This window comes from Danio rerio, chromosome 16, assembly GCF_052040795.2.
Source record: "Danio rerio strain M-AB ecotype USA chromosome 16, GRCz13ab, whole genome shotgun sequence".
NCBI classification, from domain to species: Eukaryota; Metazoa; Chordata; class Actinopteri; order Cypriniformes; family Danionidae; genus Danio; species Danio rerio.
The window spans coordinates 15025611-15043714 of record NC_141036.1 but is presented as its reverse complement, the minus strand read 5'-3'; the positions used below and the strand labels follow the sequence as shown (position 1 = coordinate 15043714).

General features: G+C 40.2%; 1 protein-coding gene across 2 annotated transcripts in view; it reads left to right on the top strand.

The window, feature by feature from the left end:
- itga10 (integrin, alpha 10) overlaps nt 1-18104 on the top strand; it is a 94452-nt gene that overhangs the window by 18773 nt on the left and 57575 nt on the right. For both annotated transcript variants that reach the window (XM_087286750.1, XM_087286749.1), the window contains exons 3-5: nt 13090-13201; nt 16266-16372; nt 16471-16559. In XM_087286750.1, coding sequence (XP_087142876.1) covers nt 13090-13201; nt 16266-16372; nt 16471-16559 — 308 coding nt within the window. The remainder of the gene's footprint in view (nt 1-13089; nt 13202-16265; nt 16373-16470; nt 16560-18104) is intronic.

Here is an 18104-nt window from a genome sequence, read left to right as displayed (position 1 = left end):
GATGATATTCATCACTTTTGTTTCTAGTAGATAACTGACTAACAAAAATATATTTAAATTAAGATACAATGATGTGCTTTCATTTTCTTGGTCTCACTAGCAGCAAGTTACAGTTTTTCTTGTTTGCTTTGACCTGGTTAAAGAAACTAGGTTCCACTTCATTTTCATTTTCACTATCCCAGCAGAGCAAAAGACCGGTCTTGCAAATGTGTAAACTCTTTCTCATTGGGTTGACACATTTTCCCCACCATTTTTCAAAACAGCTATCACGGATGTCATTCAAGCAGTCCAAACTCCATTGTTTTAGTTATGGTAACCAAACAGAAACCATCTGTTCCTAACTATTAGAAACTACCAACATCAATATGAATTCAGTGAAGCACCGGTTTGACACTACTTCACACAAATCTTCAAAAAGCAATCAGTCTGCAAACCTTATAAAATGGTGGAAGGTCTGTGTTGTTCTGTGACAGCATGGATGGAGGAGGTCAATAGTGGCTATGTCTTATACTCCCAATAGATTTGACTGTATATTGGTTTACATGTGTTTTCTCTAATATTTACAGTATTTTATTACTTTTGTCTGTTTTTACAGTATTTCAGTTTTCAGCCACAGTTTGAAAATTGTCATGAATTCAATATAAATGTAATCAAAGCATTTCTTATTCTGGATTCAATTCTTTGCAAAAAAGGCAAATTTGACAGCTCAAATAGAAAGACAACAAATGGCATTGGCAATAAGCTACAATGACAAGCAATGGTGGTGCACTGAGTTCTGTATTTTGTATTTTGTTGTCCATTGTGTAATGATTAATTGAAGAGCTCATATACTTGTTTGCAAGTTGTGTTGTTTGAAGGTAAAACTAGCTTTTGTTGCATATTTTAAATGTTTTGACACGGTATGTGCCTTTTGCCAGCAAAATGTGTCATTTTGACCATGAGTGCCGCTGTTTAGGCCTGTGTGTTAACTGTTTTGAAAATGTGGAGTTTCAGTTGACAACTGCATCCAAGCAATCGAGAAAAACTGTAAGTTGAGGGAGTGTTTAAGCTATCATACATTTAGATTTAGTAAAGGTAGATGAGCTGTCACTGGGGTGGTACCTTTTCAAAAAGAACTTAAAGGGTCCATTAAAGTATATATTAGTACCTACAACATTTAAGAGGAACACTTATGCACTTTTTAGATACTAATATGTACCTTTGAGGTATTAATATGGACATTTTAGGCACAAATTTGTTCCTTTTGAAAAGGTACCAACCCGGTTACAGCTTGCATACCTTTTTTTCCTGAGAGTACAGTAGCTGTCATGTCTTGGACACCTCACCATTCCCAGACATCTTGAATGACCTACCTGAGAGGTAAAATTTGAACCACTGAAATGTTGTTTCTGACATGCCAGTGGAGGGTTGACTGGAGAATCTGGTGGTTAATCATGTCAAAAGTGAAAAATGACAAAAAAATCTAACAAATTCAACAGATTAGTACTGAGGATTTGCAAACCAAAGACTCAAGGTTTCAACAACTGAGAGAAAATCTATCTAAGTAGAATGTCTGTTTTTGAGCCAGACTGGTTACTGTCCAGGACGCTGTTGTGCACAAGAAAGACTTGGAAATTTGGTTGAATACAACTCACTCAAGTGTTTAAGCTATGGAAGAAGAAATACTGGTCTGTAATTTTCTAAAAGTGCTGGATTTACCATGGCTTTTAGGAGCAGTGGTGTAATCGAAGACTGCTAAAAGGGATATGTTGATGTACTGTACAAATGAAGTGGATATAGCTTGAAGGAGATGAGATGGAATATTATCGAGCAGACAAGTAGACTGTTAAAACGGATGGGTTTTGCATGAGAGGGAGCATAGCTTTGCTAGCTAGATGTTTTTGTCTGTTGGCGATACAGAGAACTTTGCACTGATGCACTGTAAATGAGCTCTGCACTTCTTGTCAGCAGAAAGGTGTTAAAACTGAACATAGAATATGTTCTGAAAAAGTTTTGTGCTTCTTAATGTTCTGCAGAGAATTCATAGAAAAAGAGGACGTATGTATGGATGCGGCCAATGGAAGACTGGAGAATCATTGACAAGTGACAAATTTCACTAAATTCCACCTGTTAATATAAGTTGCCTATATAAGTTGAAGTCAGCAAACGAAAGTTGTTGCGCACCTCCTGAATGTAATTGTGGCGAGGGGGCGTGGCCGAGAGCCGTGGGAACAGGGTGAGGCCACCGCGTGAGTGGATACACGTGCGGTGCGCACCTGCCTCGGATCCCACGGAAGGAGCTCTGGACCATAAAAGGAGGACCGATGGCAGAGGAAGCCGAGAGAGGACCGGGCCCGGGCATGTTATTTTACTTTTGCTTTCAGTTTGACGGCAGTCTCCGCGAGGAGCTGCCGTCCGTTTGTTTTTGATTTTAAATGGCAGTCTCCGTGAGGAGCTGCCGTCATTATTATCAATAAATCATTTTAAAGCTCCGTCGGTTCTCCGCCTCCTTCTTCCCGGCGGCCAAAGGGCCGTAAACTTCATTACAGTGGTGCCGAAACCTGGGAGAAGGAGGGACGCGTTGTCCAGATGCCCTCGCCGCTGAGAGAGGGGGCGAGTGTTCGGGAGTTAACCCGAGTGGGGGAGAAACCCGTTCGTCTGCCCAGAGTGCCGGGGCGGCCTGAGGCTGGCGAGGAAAGGATCTGCCTGCTGCCGTCTCCCAGCATGGGGAGGAGCAGGGGACGCGGGGCTCACCACCGGAAGGGAAAGAGCTGAAGGGAGCCATCCCACAGAACCCGGGGGAGTCGCCGCGATCCGCCATGATGCCAGAGCCTGCATCCGTCCACCGAAGCGGGAGCGGAGCAGGAGACCAGAAATGCCGCCAGCCAGCCAGGAGAACCGCCGCCGGACACCAGAAGACGGACGGGTGGATAGATTCCTCCACAGGGCTCCCAGCACGTCGTCGCATCTCTCAGCTGGTGGAGGACCGAGTGGCAGCGTGTCTGGAGAACCGAACCCCAATTTTTTAAATTTTTTTTTTTTCCTCTCTCCCCTTTCTCGGTCTACTCTGTCTTTCCTCCTTTTTTTTCCATCTCCTTTTCTCTCGGCCCGTCTCATATAGGTCTCGCGGGTGCTGTGGCGCCAAACCCCCCCCCCGGAGTATGCACAGCCACGGGGTGCCCCCGGCCTGTGATGGGAGATGGGGGTATGTGGCGAGGGGGCGTGGCCGAGAGCCGTGGGAACGGGGTGAGGCCACCGCGTGAGTGGATACACGTGCGGTGCGCACCTGCCTCGGATCCCACGGAAGGAGCTCTGGACCATAAAAGGAGGACCGATGGCAGAGGAAGCCGAGAGAGGACCGGGCCCGGGCATGTTATTTTACTTTTGCTTTCAGTTTGACGGCAGTCTCCGCGAGGAGCTGCCGTCCGTTTGTTTTGATTTTAAATGGCAGTCTCCGTGAGGAGCTGCCGTCATTATTATCAATAAATCATTTTAAAGCTCCGTCGGTTCTCCGCCTTCTTCTTCCCGGCGGCCAAAGGGCCGTAAACTTCATTACAGTAATGTTTGCTTTGCATTGAGGATAACAGAATTCTGTAAATCAAATTATTCGTTTGTATCCAATAAATTGCTAATATGGTAAAGCTTGAAGAAAAACCTCTCCTGACCTTTTTTTATTAAACACGCATGGAATTGATTGAATATTCCAACAGTTTTTACAATGAAGCATGCTGAAAAGACATTGACAGAAGGAAATTGACAAAGTAGGGAGGGGAGGAAGATGTTTAAAGAGCATATGATATTTAGAGGACATGTTAATTTTGTTATGATAGTATTATGGTATTTTTTGTACTGAATACATTAGTAGTAAAGGAATAGCGCTGTGATGGAAACATAAAAAGGTCAGAGAGTTAAGGCCAATGATAACAGGTACTTCAGATAGTCAGTGGGCAGAGTGGATGGCATGGGCTGGCCTTGATGATTGGTTGGAAGTGAAGATGCAACCATTATGGAGAAAGAACTACTTAATGTAAAAGGAAAACTCCACATTGAAACCTTTTTGTACAGTAACATACAATTTTTGATGCTAGAGGTTATTTTTGAACCTTTGATGGCAGCAAAGAACCTTCACTTTTGTAAGGTAAATGTGACATATTATAGTGCTACAAACTTAAATGTCATGGATTCAATTTTTGATAAAACTACACCTTAAAAAGCCCTGCATGACTAAATAATGAGCAACTTGCAGCAAAGGAAGAAGAGTCCAAAACAGGCAACGAAGCACAAGAGAACTATGGGAAAATTTGGATAGAAAAAGTAAAAAAGCTTGTCTCATTTACTCTTTGATTCATATGGATCCCCCTGCATGATCTCCTTCCACTGGAAAGAGAGAGAGAGAAGATGAGAGACTGAAAGAGAGAAATGTAGGCACCCTGTTTGTGGTCTGTAGAGTTTGGTTCCCTGCCTGCCCCCTCCCTCAAAGCCTCCCCTTTTGCTTTTTGGGTAAACAATCCTCTGAAATCCACTCAGAGCATAACTTTACCCACAGTGAATGAGACCTCAGTGCATGAAGGGTCAAAACCCGTATCACACAAAACAGATATGTTTCAGAGTCGGTATTATGCTGGGAGTGTGATTGACTGGTCATCTTTGTTCCACAAGGCTGTTTTGGTCAGTCGGTTTATTTTGAGTTGCTTTTGCCATGAGCTACAAATCCACCGGTGAACTTTACTTTCACTTCACCTCTCTCTCTCTCTCTCTCTCCCACAGTCATATAAAGGCCAGGTCTGTATGTCATAACAGGGAACCACTATGTTCAGTAATTTTGCAACTGACGCCCTTCCCTCTCTTCTCTCTTTTGCAAACTCTTTTTCTCTGGCCTTTTCCTGTCTCTCTGTCACTCCATCCATGCAGTTCATTCATCAACTACAGCTGTTCCTCACGGCTCTTAATCTCTTGCTGCTTGGACACTTGAGATACCAAAATGAATATCTTCATGTTTCCACATATTTTTAATCTTAGCAAATAGATATTGTGTAGAATATTATTGAAATGTTGTAATGTTGTGCAAGGAAAATCTAGTGGATCGGGTGGTTCTAGACATGTGGTCTTTAAGCTCAGCTGATAATCAAACACATCTTCAAGGTTTCTGACTATTCTCTATAGAAAAATGGTTGACGTGTCTATCTGGCTTTTTTTTTTTTTTTTTTTTGAAGTATTGGGTTCCCTAAAATTATGTCTTGGCAAGGTTTAGTTAAAGGTGATGGTCCTTCAAAGAAGTGTCTGTCAGACTTGCTGAGGTTAGTGTAGGTACTCCAGATCATCAGGCTGGAATGAGAGGTAAAGTTGAGTGTCATCGGCATAGCAAGGATGTATAAAGCCATATTTCTGAATGACAGGTTTTGCCTCATAATTGGGGAATAGAAGTGTACACTACCTGACAAAAGCTTTGTCATCAATCCCAGTTGTAAGAGCAACAAATAAACAAATCTGTTGAACTGCATCGCAGTCATCACAAATACTGCAGAAGACCTATTGGAACCCACATGGACGCAAGATTCTCACAGAAATCAGTTAAGGTTAATGAAGGAAAAATCATGGTTTGGGATTGCATTCAGCATGGGGCTTTGCGAGAGATCTGCAGAGTGGATGGCAACATCAACAGCATGAGGTATCAAGACATTTGTGCGGCCCATTACATTACAAACCAAAGGAGAGGGCAGTCTCTTTAACAGGATAGCGCTCCTTCTCATATTTCAGCCTCCACATCAAAGTTCCTAAAAGCAAAGAAGGTCAAGGTGCTTCAGGACTGGCCAGCCCAGTCACCAGACATGAACATTATTGGGCATGTCTGAGGTAAGATGGAGGAGGCATTGAAGATATATCCAAAGAATCTTGATGAACTCTGGAAGTCCTGCAAGAACGCTTTCTTTGCTATTTCAGATGACTTTATTAATAAGTTATCTTAGTCATTGTAGAGACGTATAGATACAGTCGTTCAAGCTCATGGAGTCATACACAATATTAATTCTTATTCAAGCAAAGTCAAACTTTACTGTTGTAATTAAATAATTAAAAATCAAGGCATGATCATATTTTATTTTGGTAATAAATCTAGAGGCCTTTGCCTTTCATATAAGCCATTTCTGATACCAAATAATCAACTAGAAGGCAAGTTGTTATTTGTTGTTCCTAAAACTTGGATAGGCGACAAGACTTTTGTCTTATAATGTAGTGGACTGAGAACCGAGCCCCGATGGTAGATAGATGTTCTGATATGTTTGCACATATTTATCATCTTAGTATATAGATGCATTTTTTCAAAATGTATTTAAGATTTGTGTGTAGACATTTGAAATTAAATGAAAAGTATGCAATGCAATCTGAACCATTTCAATTTACAGCAGCAACTGTTTGGCTACAATGGTAGTTTTATAACAGAAGTGTTTGGACAATGTGTTGTTTTTGTTGTTGTTGTTTTTATTTTAAATAAATATTACTTAACCATAGCAAATGTTTAAGCATATATACTTTAAGTAATTCCTTTATTTCAAGAGTTCACACTTAGCTGATGATTTACAAAAGCTTGTTTGGCATGCTGTCCCGGAAAAGAGCCCCGAGCTCAAGGGCTCCTCGAGCCCGGGGCTTCCTCCCGTTGGCAGAGCAAGAAGGGAGCCTGAGCTCTGTGGATCTCAGAACTCCCCTGCCGCTGTAGCTAGGGGGACACAAGGGATTAGACAAGCTTGATTGTTATGCATGTTGAATGTCTTTGGATGGTGGGAGGAAACCGGAGAACCCGGAAAAAACCCACGCGGACACGGGGAGGACATACAAACTCCTCACAGAAACACCCACCAGTCCTGTGGAACCGGGGCCGGCAGTGTTCTTGCTGTGGGGCTCACAGTGCTAACTACTGGGCCACCGTGCCGCCCAATCACAGGTAAAGGAGGAGAATAGGGGAGGAGGGGGGTTTCTTCCAAACGAAGATAAAGTGAACTGAAAACTGTGGCTATTTATAGTAGCTTAGGGCTCATATGATTGAAAGATAGTGATTAGCAAATGCGAGACTGGCCGTGATAAATCATAAGCATGTGATCCTCTCGAAATTAGTTTATGAATAAACTTCACTTCAAGAGTTCACACTTAGCTGATGATTTACAAAAGCTTGTTTGGCATGCTGTCCCGGGAGAGAGCCCCGAGCTCAAGGGCTCCTCGAGCCCGGGGCTTCCTCCCGTTGGCAGAGCAAGAGGGGAGCCTGAGCTCGGTGGATCTCAGAACTCCCCAAAATGCAGTAATTAATCGCTCGAGACAGCAGCCACGTATTCAAGGGAAAAAAAACCCAAAAAGCAAGGAAATTAGAGCTATATCCGGCTGCTGGATATAATGGAAGGAAAGAAAATTTAATGCATGGGCATTAAGTAGATAGGATTATGAAGGGTTAAGAGAGGATTCTAGTAGCTCCTGCTGGAGTTAGAGCTTGAAGAAACCCCTGCGGGGGTTATAATTTTCAGGGTTGTGAATAAAAGGGAAAAGAAGGTGGTTTGAAGCAGAGTGTAAAAGAGGACTCTGGGTAACTCCTGTGGGAGTTGGAGCTCTAAGCGACCCCTGCGGAGGTCAGAGCTTGAGGGTTGAGTGCAGATGGGAAGAGATAGGTAGCAGTGAGTGGAAGAGAGGATTTTAGGATAACTCTTGCGAGAGTTGGAGCTCGGAGCGACCCTTGCGGGGGTCAGAGCTTGAGGGTAGAGTGTAGATAGGAGGAGATAGGTAGCAGTGAGTGGTAGAGAGGATTTTGGGTAACTCTTGCGAGAGTTGGAGCTCGGAGCGACCTCTGCGGAGGTCAGAGCTTGGAGGTAGAGTGTAGATAGGAGGAGATAGGTAGCAGTGAGGGAAGAGAGTAACTCTTGCGAGAGTTGGAGCTCGGAGCGACCTTTGCGGAGGTCAGAGCTTGAGGGTAGAGTGCAGATAGGAGGAGATAGGTAGCAGTGAGTGGGAGAGAGGATTTTGGGCAACTCTTGCGAGAGTTGGAGCTCGGAGCGACCTCTGCGGAGGTCAGAGCTTGGAGGTAGAGTGTAGATAGGAGGAGATAGGTAGCAGTGAGTGGAAGAGAGTAACTCTTGCGAGAGTTGGAGTTCGGAGCGACCTCTGCGGAGGTCAGAGCTTGAGGGTAGAGTGCAGATAGGAGGAGATAGGTAGCAGTGAGTGGGAGAGAGGATTTTGGGTAACTCTTGCGAGAGTTGGAGCTCGGAGCGACCTCTGCGGAGGTCAGAGCTTGGAGGTAGAGTGTAGATGGGAGGAGATAGGTAGCAGTGTGTAGAAGAGAGGGTTCTGGGTAACTCTTATGAGAGTTGGGGCTCGGAGCGACCCCTGCGGGGGTCAGAGCTAGAGGGTGATACAATAAGGAGAAGAGAGGTAGTTGGAGTAGAGTGAAGAAGTTTTAGCTTGAGCGGACCCCTGCGGGGTTTGGAGCTTGAAGAAAGAGTCTAGGCGGAAAAGAATAGGTAGCAGCATGAAGAAGAAAGGACTATGGCCGAATCCTGCGAGAGTTGGAGCTCAAGGGGGCCCCTTCGGGTGTCTGAAGAGTCTAGACAGAAGAAAAAAGATTGTTAGAGATAGAGTGTAGAATAAAGTAGTTGGGAGTGGAGTGTAGAGAAGAAAGGAACGAGAGGCTGAAAAGTAGGGTTATAAGGATAAAAGATTTGGAAAAGTTGGAAGAAGGGAACAAGCACAAATATTATACATATGTACAAACGCAGTAAATGCGCAAAGAACAAAATGTTTGCATCTGTAAATAGCTATTGGTGATTGCAGAAGATGCTAACTGCAATGGCCCTTGAGGGAGTCCTTGGCAAACATGTAAGGGCGCCATGGGTGGACAATTGGGCTTCTGCGGGGTTTGGTTTGGATGACTCTTGCGAGAGTCGAGGCTCTGTTAGACACCTTTTTGAGTTGGAGCCGTGTGAGGAGGTGCTTGGGGGTTGGTTAAAGCCTGTTGGGCTTTTTTGAGGTGGTATTTACTGAGGCGTATGTAAGATTTGAAAGCTTTAGAAGACCAGCGACCAAGGGTCTGGATCTAATGGTGTGAGAGCCCGTTAGAGGCTGCTGTAGTGGCTGCACCAATCCTGAATGAGTGGCTGGAAAAGGGCTCTGGGGGAAAACCTTATAGGCGAAGGATTTCTTTAAGGTGTTTTTGAAACCAGAATCGAGATACTGGACGGTTAGCATCATCAGTAAAAAGCGGGGCCAGTGGGTTAGCCTCTTGAGATTTTCTTAGGTTAAGGTAGGCTAGGAGGGTTTGGAATGGGCGTGTAGGTGAAGGTATATTGAAAATGTAGGATAGAGTGTCCTCTCTGAAATTGATCTGTTTTGCTTTGTTTGATAAGGAAAGAGATAGTTTCCCTGTCTTGCAAAGCTAGATCTGAGATGGTGGGGTGAAGTAGAGGGTTAAATTTGGATGTAACTGTTAATTCAGAACATCTAAGAAACCCAAAAAAGGCTAGATTGAACATAGCATCTAAGGTGCGGGCTGTATGGGGGAAATGTAACCTTTACGGAGGGTGTAGATGCATGAGGTAAGGATTTTGAGTGTAATGGGTTGTCTAGCATGGTATGGAATTGTTTGAACGAATTCCATGCTGTGAGGTATGCATTGAGGGTTCTGGGAGCTATTGCTTGTAGGATAAGAGATAGAGAAGTTTGATGAAGATTATGAAGTGGGTGGTTTATGGCAATATCGTTTCTGAATAAGGAGGGGCGGGCGTTGGGTGATGGTCTGCTTCCGGGGCCAGTTGCCAGAATATCTGCAAAGAGAAATGAGAGAGAGAGTAAGCGATTTGGATTTTGCAACCAGGTACATGTTCAGCAATCATGATAAATTGTTTTTTAGCAGATATCCAGATAAGGTGTCTTAAAAATGGCATAAGCGATTGGGAGTGGGAGCGCCCTTTGTTAATGCAATGCACTGTAGCTTCGTTATTGCAGTGAAAGAGAATGCTAGATGTAGACCATTCGTCCCCCCACAGGATGGCTGCTGCGATGATAGGGTAGAGTTCGAAGAGGGCTGAAAAACATTGGTCTTTTGGAATGGAATTACAATTGGGGTGGCCATGTTGAGGCAAACCAGTGTCCTTATAGTAGCCACTGTAACCTATTGGAGGGGCAGCGTCTGTGTATAAGTTAATGTCAATAGGGGATGCTATCAAATCGCTGTAGAAAAAGGAACAGCCGTTCCATTGCTTAAGGAAAGAGATCCATAAGCAGAGTTCATCGCGACTGGGTTTAGAGAGAAAAATTGTTTCTTCTAAACCATGAACTGTGGTGGATAATTGAAGGAGGTGGGAAATGAAAGGTATGATGAGCATAACGAAATTTAGATGGCCGAGAATTGGTAGGAGTTCTCGTTGTGTGCACATCTGTTTTTCAAGGAAAATTTGGGATAGAGAAATTATTCGATTGATTTTCTCTTTAGGAAGGGATGCTTGGAATTTATGCGAGTCTAGATTAATACCCAGAAATTCGATTGAAGTACTGGGTCCTTCCGAGATCAGCGAAAACCTGCTGGGTGATTGCTAGGTGTTTGGCTGGAGGAGATGACGGGGGGAAATAAGAAAATCGTCTAGAAGGTTAATGAGGTATGGGATTCCGTAAATATTAGAAAGAATCCAGCATAAAGCTTGTGACATCATGTCAAATATTTTTTGGGCTGCTTTTGCATCCGAAAAATAGAATTGATTGTGCCAGTAAATGCCAAAAGGTGCCAGAAGTCTGAGTGGATTGGCATGATTTTAAAGGTAGAGGAAATGTCTACTTTGGCTAGCCAGGTGTTACGACTGGCTATCTTTATGAGAGAGATCGCTTGATCAATGTCGTGGTAGTTAAGCGAATATTCGTCCAATGGGATAGTGCTGTTAATGCTAGGAAAGGAGCAATTGTGTTGGGACAAAAGGTCGACTATAAGGCGTTTTTGCCAGAAAATTGAGTAGCGACACCAATGGGGCTAATGCGTGAGATATTAAATGGAGGAGCCTTGAATGGTCCAATCATGAAGTTGTTGTCGATTTCTTTTTAATAAGATAATCGACGGTTTCAGGTTCGGAGGTTGCAGACTGCAGGTTAGGACAGATTGGATAAAGTGAAAAATGGAATGTATCCTTTGTGAAGAGGATTTGGAGTGTAATAGGTTGGATGAGGGTCAACTTCTGGAGCCAGCAGTCATGATCTCTAAAATAGAAAAAACAAAGAGAATATGAAATTAAATCTTTGCAAAATAATACAAGTATGGCAGACATGAAAATTGTTTTAGTTGAAATCCATGCGAGGCATCTTAATAAGGGCATGGGCAGCTGTAAATGGAAGCGCTTTTGTTACTGCATGGTCCAATAGCTTCATTGATACGATGTGCAAGGATGGTAGGGGTGGGTGTTCGTCTCCCCACGGGATGACAGATGGATGGAGAGCTGAGGATATGGGATATGGCTTGTCTGGTGGTCCTGAAAAACTGGTACCTCTTGAAGACTGAGCATGTGAAGTGATAGTGAAGTTTAAATTTCTATTTATAACAGTCAAGTGGGAAGTTTGTTTCTTTGCCGTTTTCACATCCAACTGACTTGCTATTTAATCTTATATGACGCTTTGTAAATCAACACATGAGTCACTGGCGTATTACAATTGGACTTCTGTGCTTGATGGCATAATGTTTTTCAATAGCTTGCTAATATTTACTGGTTGGGTAATAATCTTTTCAGAAGTTAAATGTCTAATGGAATTTTATTTTATTTTTTTTATCTTAACTTAACTAAATTTACAAGCGTGTCTGGCCTATTCATTCATAAGGTCTTTGCAACAGAGTCAACAGAGAGGGCGGGACCATTTCCAGTCTTTTAGCTCATTGGATGGTGACGCTTCTCTTTACAGCTATTGGCTTAAGGAGTTTCAGTCAGGCCATGCAAAAGGTGCTAAAAGCCTGGCGGCCATTTTGTTGATCAAATTCAACATTGTTTATGGCTGGAGCTGCTGCTCTGCTGAACACATTCCAGCAAACAATCTGTTAAACGATGGATCGCATGTGTACTGCTAGGAGAAGGTGAGGGTTCAATTTTATTGCAATAATTTTGGAGTTTTGGCTTATATCTTGCTGGGAAATAAGGTTGAAGACACAGCAGATGCGTTGTGGAGGCTCTTCGAAGTGGAAGGTTTTGGTGTTGTTGTTTAAGCTGTTGATAAAATTGTTGGAGTTGTAGTTGTTTGAAATGGTAGTAATATTAGTCGTTGTTGTTGTTGTTGTTGTTGTTGCTGTAGCTTGTATATTGTAGCTTGTAGATTGAAGCTTTTAGATTGTATATTGTAGATTGTAGCTTGTAGATTGAAGCTTTTGTAGCTTGTAGCGCTTGTAGCTTTTGTAGTTGATGAGCGGAGCAGAGCGTTCTTCCAAACGAAGATCCTGAAGATTGTAGCTTGTTGCTGCTTTGGTTGTCCATGCTGGTTTAGAGTTGGTTCTTCAACGGAGCTAGCTATGGTAAAGCTGCTTCTTCCAAACAAAGATAAAGTGAACTGAAAACTGTGGCTATTTATAGTAGCTTAGGGCTCATATGATTGGAAGATAGTGATTAGCAAATGCGAGACTGGCCGTGATAAATCATAAGCACGTGATCCTCTCGAAATTAGTTTATGAATAAACTTCACTTAGTGATTTGAATTAAATTGATAAAAAAGGACAGTCAAAATATTTTGAATATTACAGATCATTACTATTTCAAATAAATGTTTTTAAAACATCTTACCAACTTCAGCATTCATGTATATTTTTAAGTAAGGACTTTTGTTTGGACATGCTGAACATTTATTCCTACTCCTAAATCTAATCCTGACAATAACTTATCCTTGAAATCAGAGAAAAATTATAGATTAATAAAATTAGTCTAGAAATACAAAACCCTTGTTGTAAACCTGACTTTAACGATAAACTTATTCATCATATCTGATTTGTTAATTTTTCTATATAGCCATTCAAATGATCCAACATGTTAGATTTGGAGTATAGATGTGTATAGTATTTAGTACTATATTCTATACTACAAAGTACTCATACAACTCTTGCACTCTCTCTCTCTCCTTTAGGGCTGTGTGAATGTTTTAATATTGATGTAAAGAGACCAAGGATCTTCAGTGGACCAGAAGATGCTTTGTTTGGTTTCTCTGTGTTGCAGCATGATGACAATGGAGAAAAATTGTAAGTAATGTTTCAGTACTTGTTTATTTTTGTAACTCACATGAAGATTTAAGAACTAGGTTTATTATAGTGTTAATTAACCTCGAAATTAAAATTCTGCCAACATTTATTTACCGTCATGTTATTCATCTTCCAAAACTGAAGATGTTTTTAGCAAATTTGAGATATTTCTGTCCCTCCATTTAAAGTATATTCATCCAAAACTGTCAAGATTCAAAACATTCATAAAGAGATCATAAACTATATCCATATGAGTCACAAGTAGTTTATTTTGTATTTAAAACAACACGAGGATGCGTAAATAATGGCAAAATTTAAATTTCAGGGTAAACAAACCATGACGGTTGATTGCAAACCATAATAAAACAGGCATAAAATTATGGAATGTTTTGCTGTTCTTTCAGAGTCTGCTTTTTAGTGCTGTTTGTGCTGCTCCTTGTGCTGCAACACAGGCTCATTGGAAATACATGCTTCAGCCTACATTTTTTTGTGAAACTGCAAAAACGTACCTCAAAATCTGTTTCAATTGTAGTTTATAATAAATGATATAGTGCAGTATGACCAATGCTAACAATTTTTGTTCCTTTAAACACTAATGATAATTACAGAGACATAGTATTGGTAAATAAAAAATTATTTTCTCTGCACAAAACACAATAAATATCACAAAACAAAGAACAGTGGGGTGATGCAGTGGTGCAGTAGGAAGTGCTGTCGCCTCACAGCAAGAAGGTTGCTGGTTCGAGCCTTGGCTGGGTCAGTTGGCATTTCTATGTGGAATTTGTATGTTCTCCCTGCGTTCGCGAGGGTTTCCTCCGGGTGCTCCGGTTTTCCCCACAGTCCAAAGACATGTGGTACAGCTGAATTGGGTAGGCTATATTGTCCGTGTATGTGTGAGAATGAGTGTGTATGGATGTTTCCCAGAGATGGGTTTCAGCTGGAAGGGCATCCGCTATATAGAACATATGCTGGATAAGTTGGCGGTTCATTCCTCTGTGGCGACCCCAGATTAATAAAGGGACTAAGCCGAAAAGAAAATGAATGAATGAATGAAAATTAACAGGGTCTAATTTTCATAATAGGTTTAATTCACATATCCATCACTATATGGATAATCTTTCTGGCATTGTCAGTTTGCTCCGTAGCTCACATTGTACAGTGTTGCGGTTGCAGTGCATTGCTTTGAGTTCACTGAAGCACGTTTCCATAAGACAGATAAAAGCAGGGTAAAGTAGAAGAAAAGTACTTGGTTGCAGTGCATGTTTGCTTTTGAAAATCCTATTGGTTGTGTTTAAGAAAGGATTTAGGTTAGTTAATCGCTGGTCTAAGTAATGTGTATGACAAGCCTCACCTTCTCGTGAACATATACAAGAAGGATCATATAAGAATACATACTCTAAGTAATGTATTAGAGATTTCCAAAATGTAGCCCTTGAAGAAGATTTAGTATTCTCTAAAAGTATGCTGTCGTGTGCAGTAAACATGAGCCAGGCTAAAACTGGGTTTGTGTAAGATGAGTAAACTTGCAGAGGAGCAGGAGTAACACACGAGAAGCTAGACAATAACTGAATATGTAAAGCACTGATTATATATGTGAAATACTCGTATGAAGCTATATTTGTAAGAGGAATTCAGGAGAGTGAGTAATATATTATCAAATGAATGTACCATCATGACAATGTATGTAAACATTCATAAGAAGTGCATCTATGGAGAAGACATCTCTGGTGTGAAAACAGTTGCATATGTTGCAGTGGTCAGGGCCAAAAATAACATGAAACCTCTGACCTCTCTGTAAAACAAGATGGTCAAAAGTTAAAATGAGAACACTTAGAGGTGCATGGGAAGAAAACTGTGAGACTATAGATTGCTATAAAGTTTGCTCAGCACTATCTTGGCTTTATTATGTTCAATAAAGTCTATCCTCTGACGGTGAAAACCTACAGTCTGATCGTGGTTAATTAATGGAAAGGCCAGTTATGGCCTCTACCTCACGCTAGTGGTCTGAGCCGTTTTCTTGCTAAAATCATTTGTATTTGCATTGTACAATTTATCTTTATTGACAGTGCTTTAGCACATAAATAGTTATTTATATTCACAATAAAGAAACAAATATCTATATAAAATGATCATTATTTAATGAACATTAAACGATCATTGACAGGTGAAGGTCATGTGATCATCAGGAAGCTAGCAGCATCTCATTTCTCATGTGTTCTGTGCTCTCGCAGTACGAGTTACTCTTCTAAGGTAACCTGCAAGAGAGAACGGATACCACATGAACTTGAATCTGTGCACAGACACAGCCATGACCTTTATTGCCTGCCTCTCACCTGATTATTTATTTTAAAATTTGGACAGCAAAAATAAAACAAATATATTCTTTAGGCGCAAAAAAAGAGGAGCAGAAAATGAATATGAGCAGAGACAAGCACAAGATCCTCTTTAGCATTTTAATGTAGGTAAACAAGATTTTAAAAACATAATCTAGTTGCACAATCATTAAAAATAGGCAATTACAAATGAATAAACTTCGTCTGAAATTTTTGATCTTTTCCCGTTTTTTTTTTTTTCCTGAAACATGTTTATAAGAGTTTTAAGCCTACTTTAATCTCTGAAACTTGTCTCTCTAAAATCTAGACACCAGTTAAATAATAAGTCAAAGGCAGGAACAGGGAATAATAAACACTTACTTATTTTATTCATGAATCAGTTTTTGCACTGTATAATGTTAATTGTTATTTTTTTGCTTTTTTAGTGAGTATATAATAAGTAGAAGAAATGTGGCAAATCTTTAAGCATTACTTTTCAGATTTATTGACTGCATTAAATGAACAATAAACCATTGTGGGCTGATATGCAATGGCAATACTCCACTAAATAACTAAGAGCAAAGTGATTCTGCTCCAAAATGATTCTGCTCCCAAACGTTTATGGCCAGCCCCGGTCCACAGTAATATATATTTATGTTTCACAAAACTGTAGGCTGGGTCACGTATTTCCAATGAGCCTGGACTGTTGTTTTGATATTATATTTTGACTAATGCATTGTTTTATTAAACAGACTTCTAGTTGGTGCTCCATGGGATGGACCACAAAATAATAGGAAGGGAGATATTTACAAGTGCATTGTGGAGGATGAGAATTCCAATTGCTCCAAAGTTAATCTAGGTAATGAACTCACTGTCTGTAAACTGAAATGTACATAAACTGAGTGTTGTGCATCGAGTGCTAGTTAACTATATGCTTTTGTGCTATTCTGTGTACAGGTGAAAATGCATTTCAGAATGTATCTCGAAATCTTAAAAACTCTCATTTGGGGATGACCCTGACCCCTACTGATTCAGACGGCTTCCTGGTGAGATTATATTCGAGCATCTGTAGATGATTTTAAGCAATATTTGGATTGTTAAGGGATGTTATATGTATATATATATATATATATATATATATATATATATATATATATATATATATATATATATATATATATGTATATACATACACCATGTGTGTGAGTAGGCATGAGTATGTACATGTTTGTGGTGTGGCATTAGAATGAGTGGTTCTGAAATCCCCTCTGTCTCATCCAGCCACCACCATCTGTTATGACCGGTCTATCATTTGCCTGTGACCACCTGCAAAACAGTGGCCACTATTGGAATGACACATTATAGTGTCAGTGTTCATTTACTGCATGGGTGTGCGTATGTAAAAATAGTTCTCCCAAAAATGAAGGTTTTGTCACTCACCATCAAGGTCTGGAATGACCACATGCCTTTATTTTTCCTGTGGAAAACAAAATGATAAATTGAAGTGCCATTTACTCTACTACACTGATTTCCCACTGTAAAAAAGTGATTAGTACTTAAAACGAGTAAAACAAATGCCTCAAAAGAAACAAGATGACTTTACAAAAATAATGTAAGTAAACCCATTGTAACTTGGAACTGTTAAGTTGAATTTGTATAACTATGCAAATTGTACTCACTTTTTTTAAAGTCAACTAATCCCTTTTTACAGTGTCAGACTAATTTAGCATTTTTTTTTTTTTCAAATAATTACTGCAATTATTACAATGTTACATATTTGGTGCTTCATTAAGTCTATAAAAATCTACGATTATAGCCTGTATTGAATTTAGAAGACACACTGGAGTCTGGAAGAGCAGATTTATTTTAGTTACTTTTATTTTGCTGGATACAGAAAAGCTGAAAAAAGTAATATAATAAATGTGTATTGGAAAAAGTAATTAGTTTACTTTTATTTTTTAAAAAGGTGAGTACAATTTGCTGAGCTTAACAGTTCCAAGTTACAATGGGTTTATTTACATTATTTTTGTAAAGTCAGCTTGTTTCTTTTAAGGCAATTTGTACTTTAAGTAACTAATAATTTTTTACAAAGTATTCACTATGAACAAGGACATGAGCTTTCAATCATCATATGACTGGTTTGTATAAGAAACAGATTTCAATTTCAATTGTAATTATCTATTGTTAATGGCAGCCTGATTGCCCGCTAAAGGGATATTTTGGCCAAATTTTGTTTATTTATTTATTTATTAATTTATTTTACAATTTTGTTGTGTACATTCTGATGTATTTGACAGAAATCCTTTCATAAGCTGAAAAAATATATATTTCTGCAAAACTGTTGCAAACAATTTATGTGTTGAATTTAAACAAAAAATTAAATGTAGTAATGTTCAACTTAATTTGTTTGTTTAAATTCAGCCTAAATAAAAAGATTACAACCACTTAACGTAGAAAATGAGTAAATCAGTGGAGATATACATAATATCTACAGTACACATTTTGAACCAGATCGAACCAAGGTCTAATAGGTTTATAATAACATGAGGGACTGAACAACCAAAGAGGAAAACTCTGTCAATTACTCATCC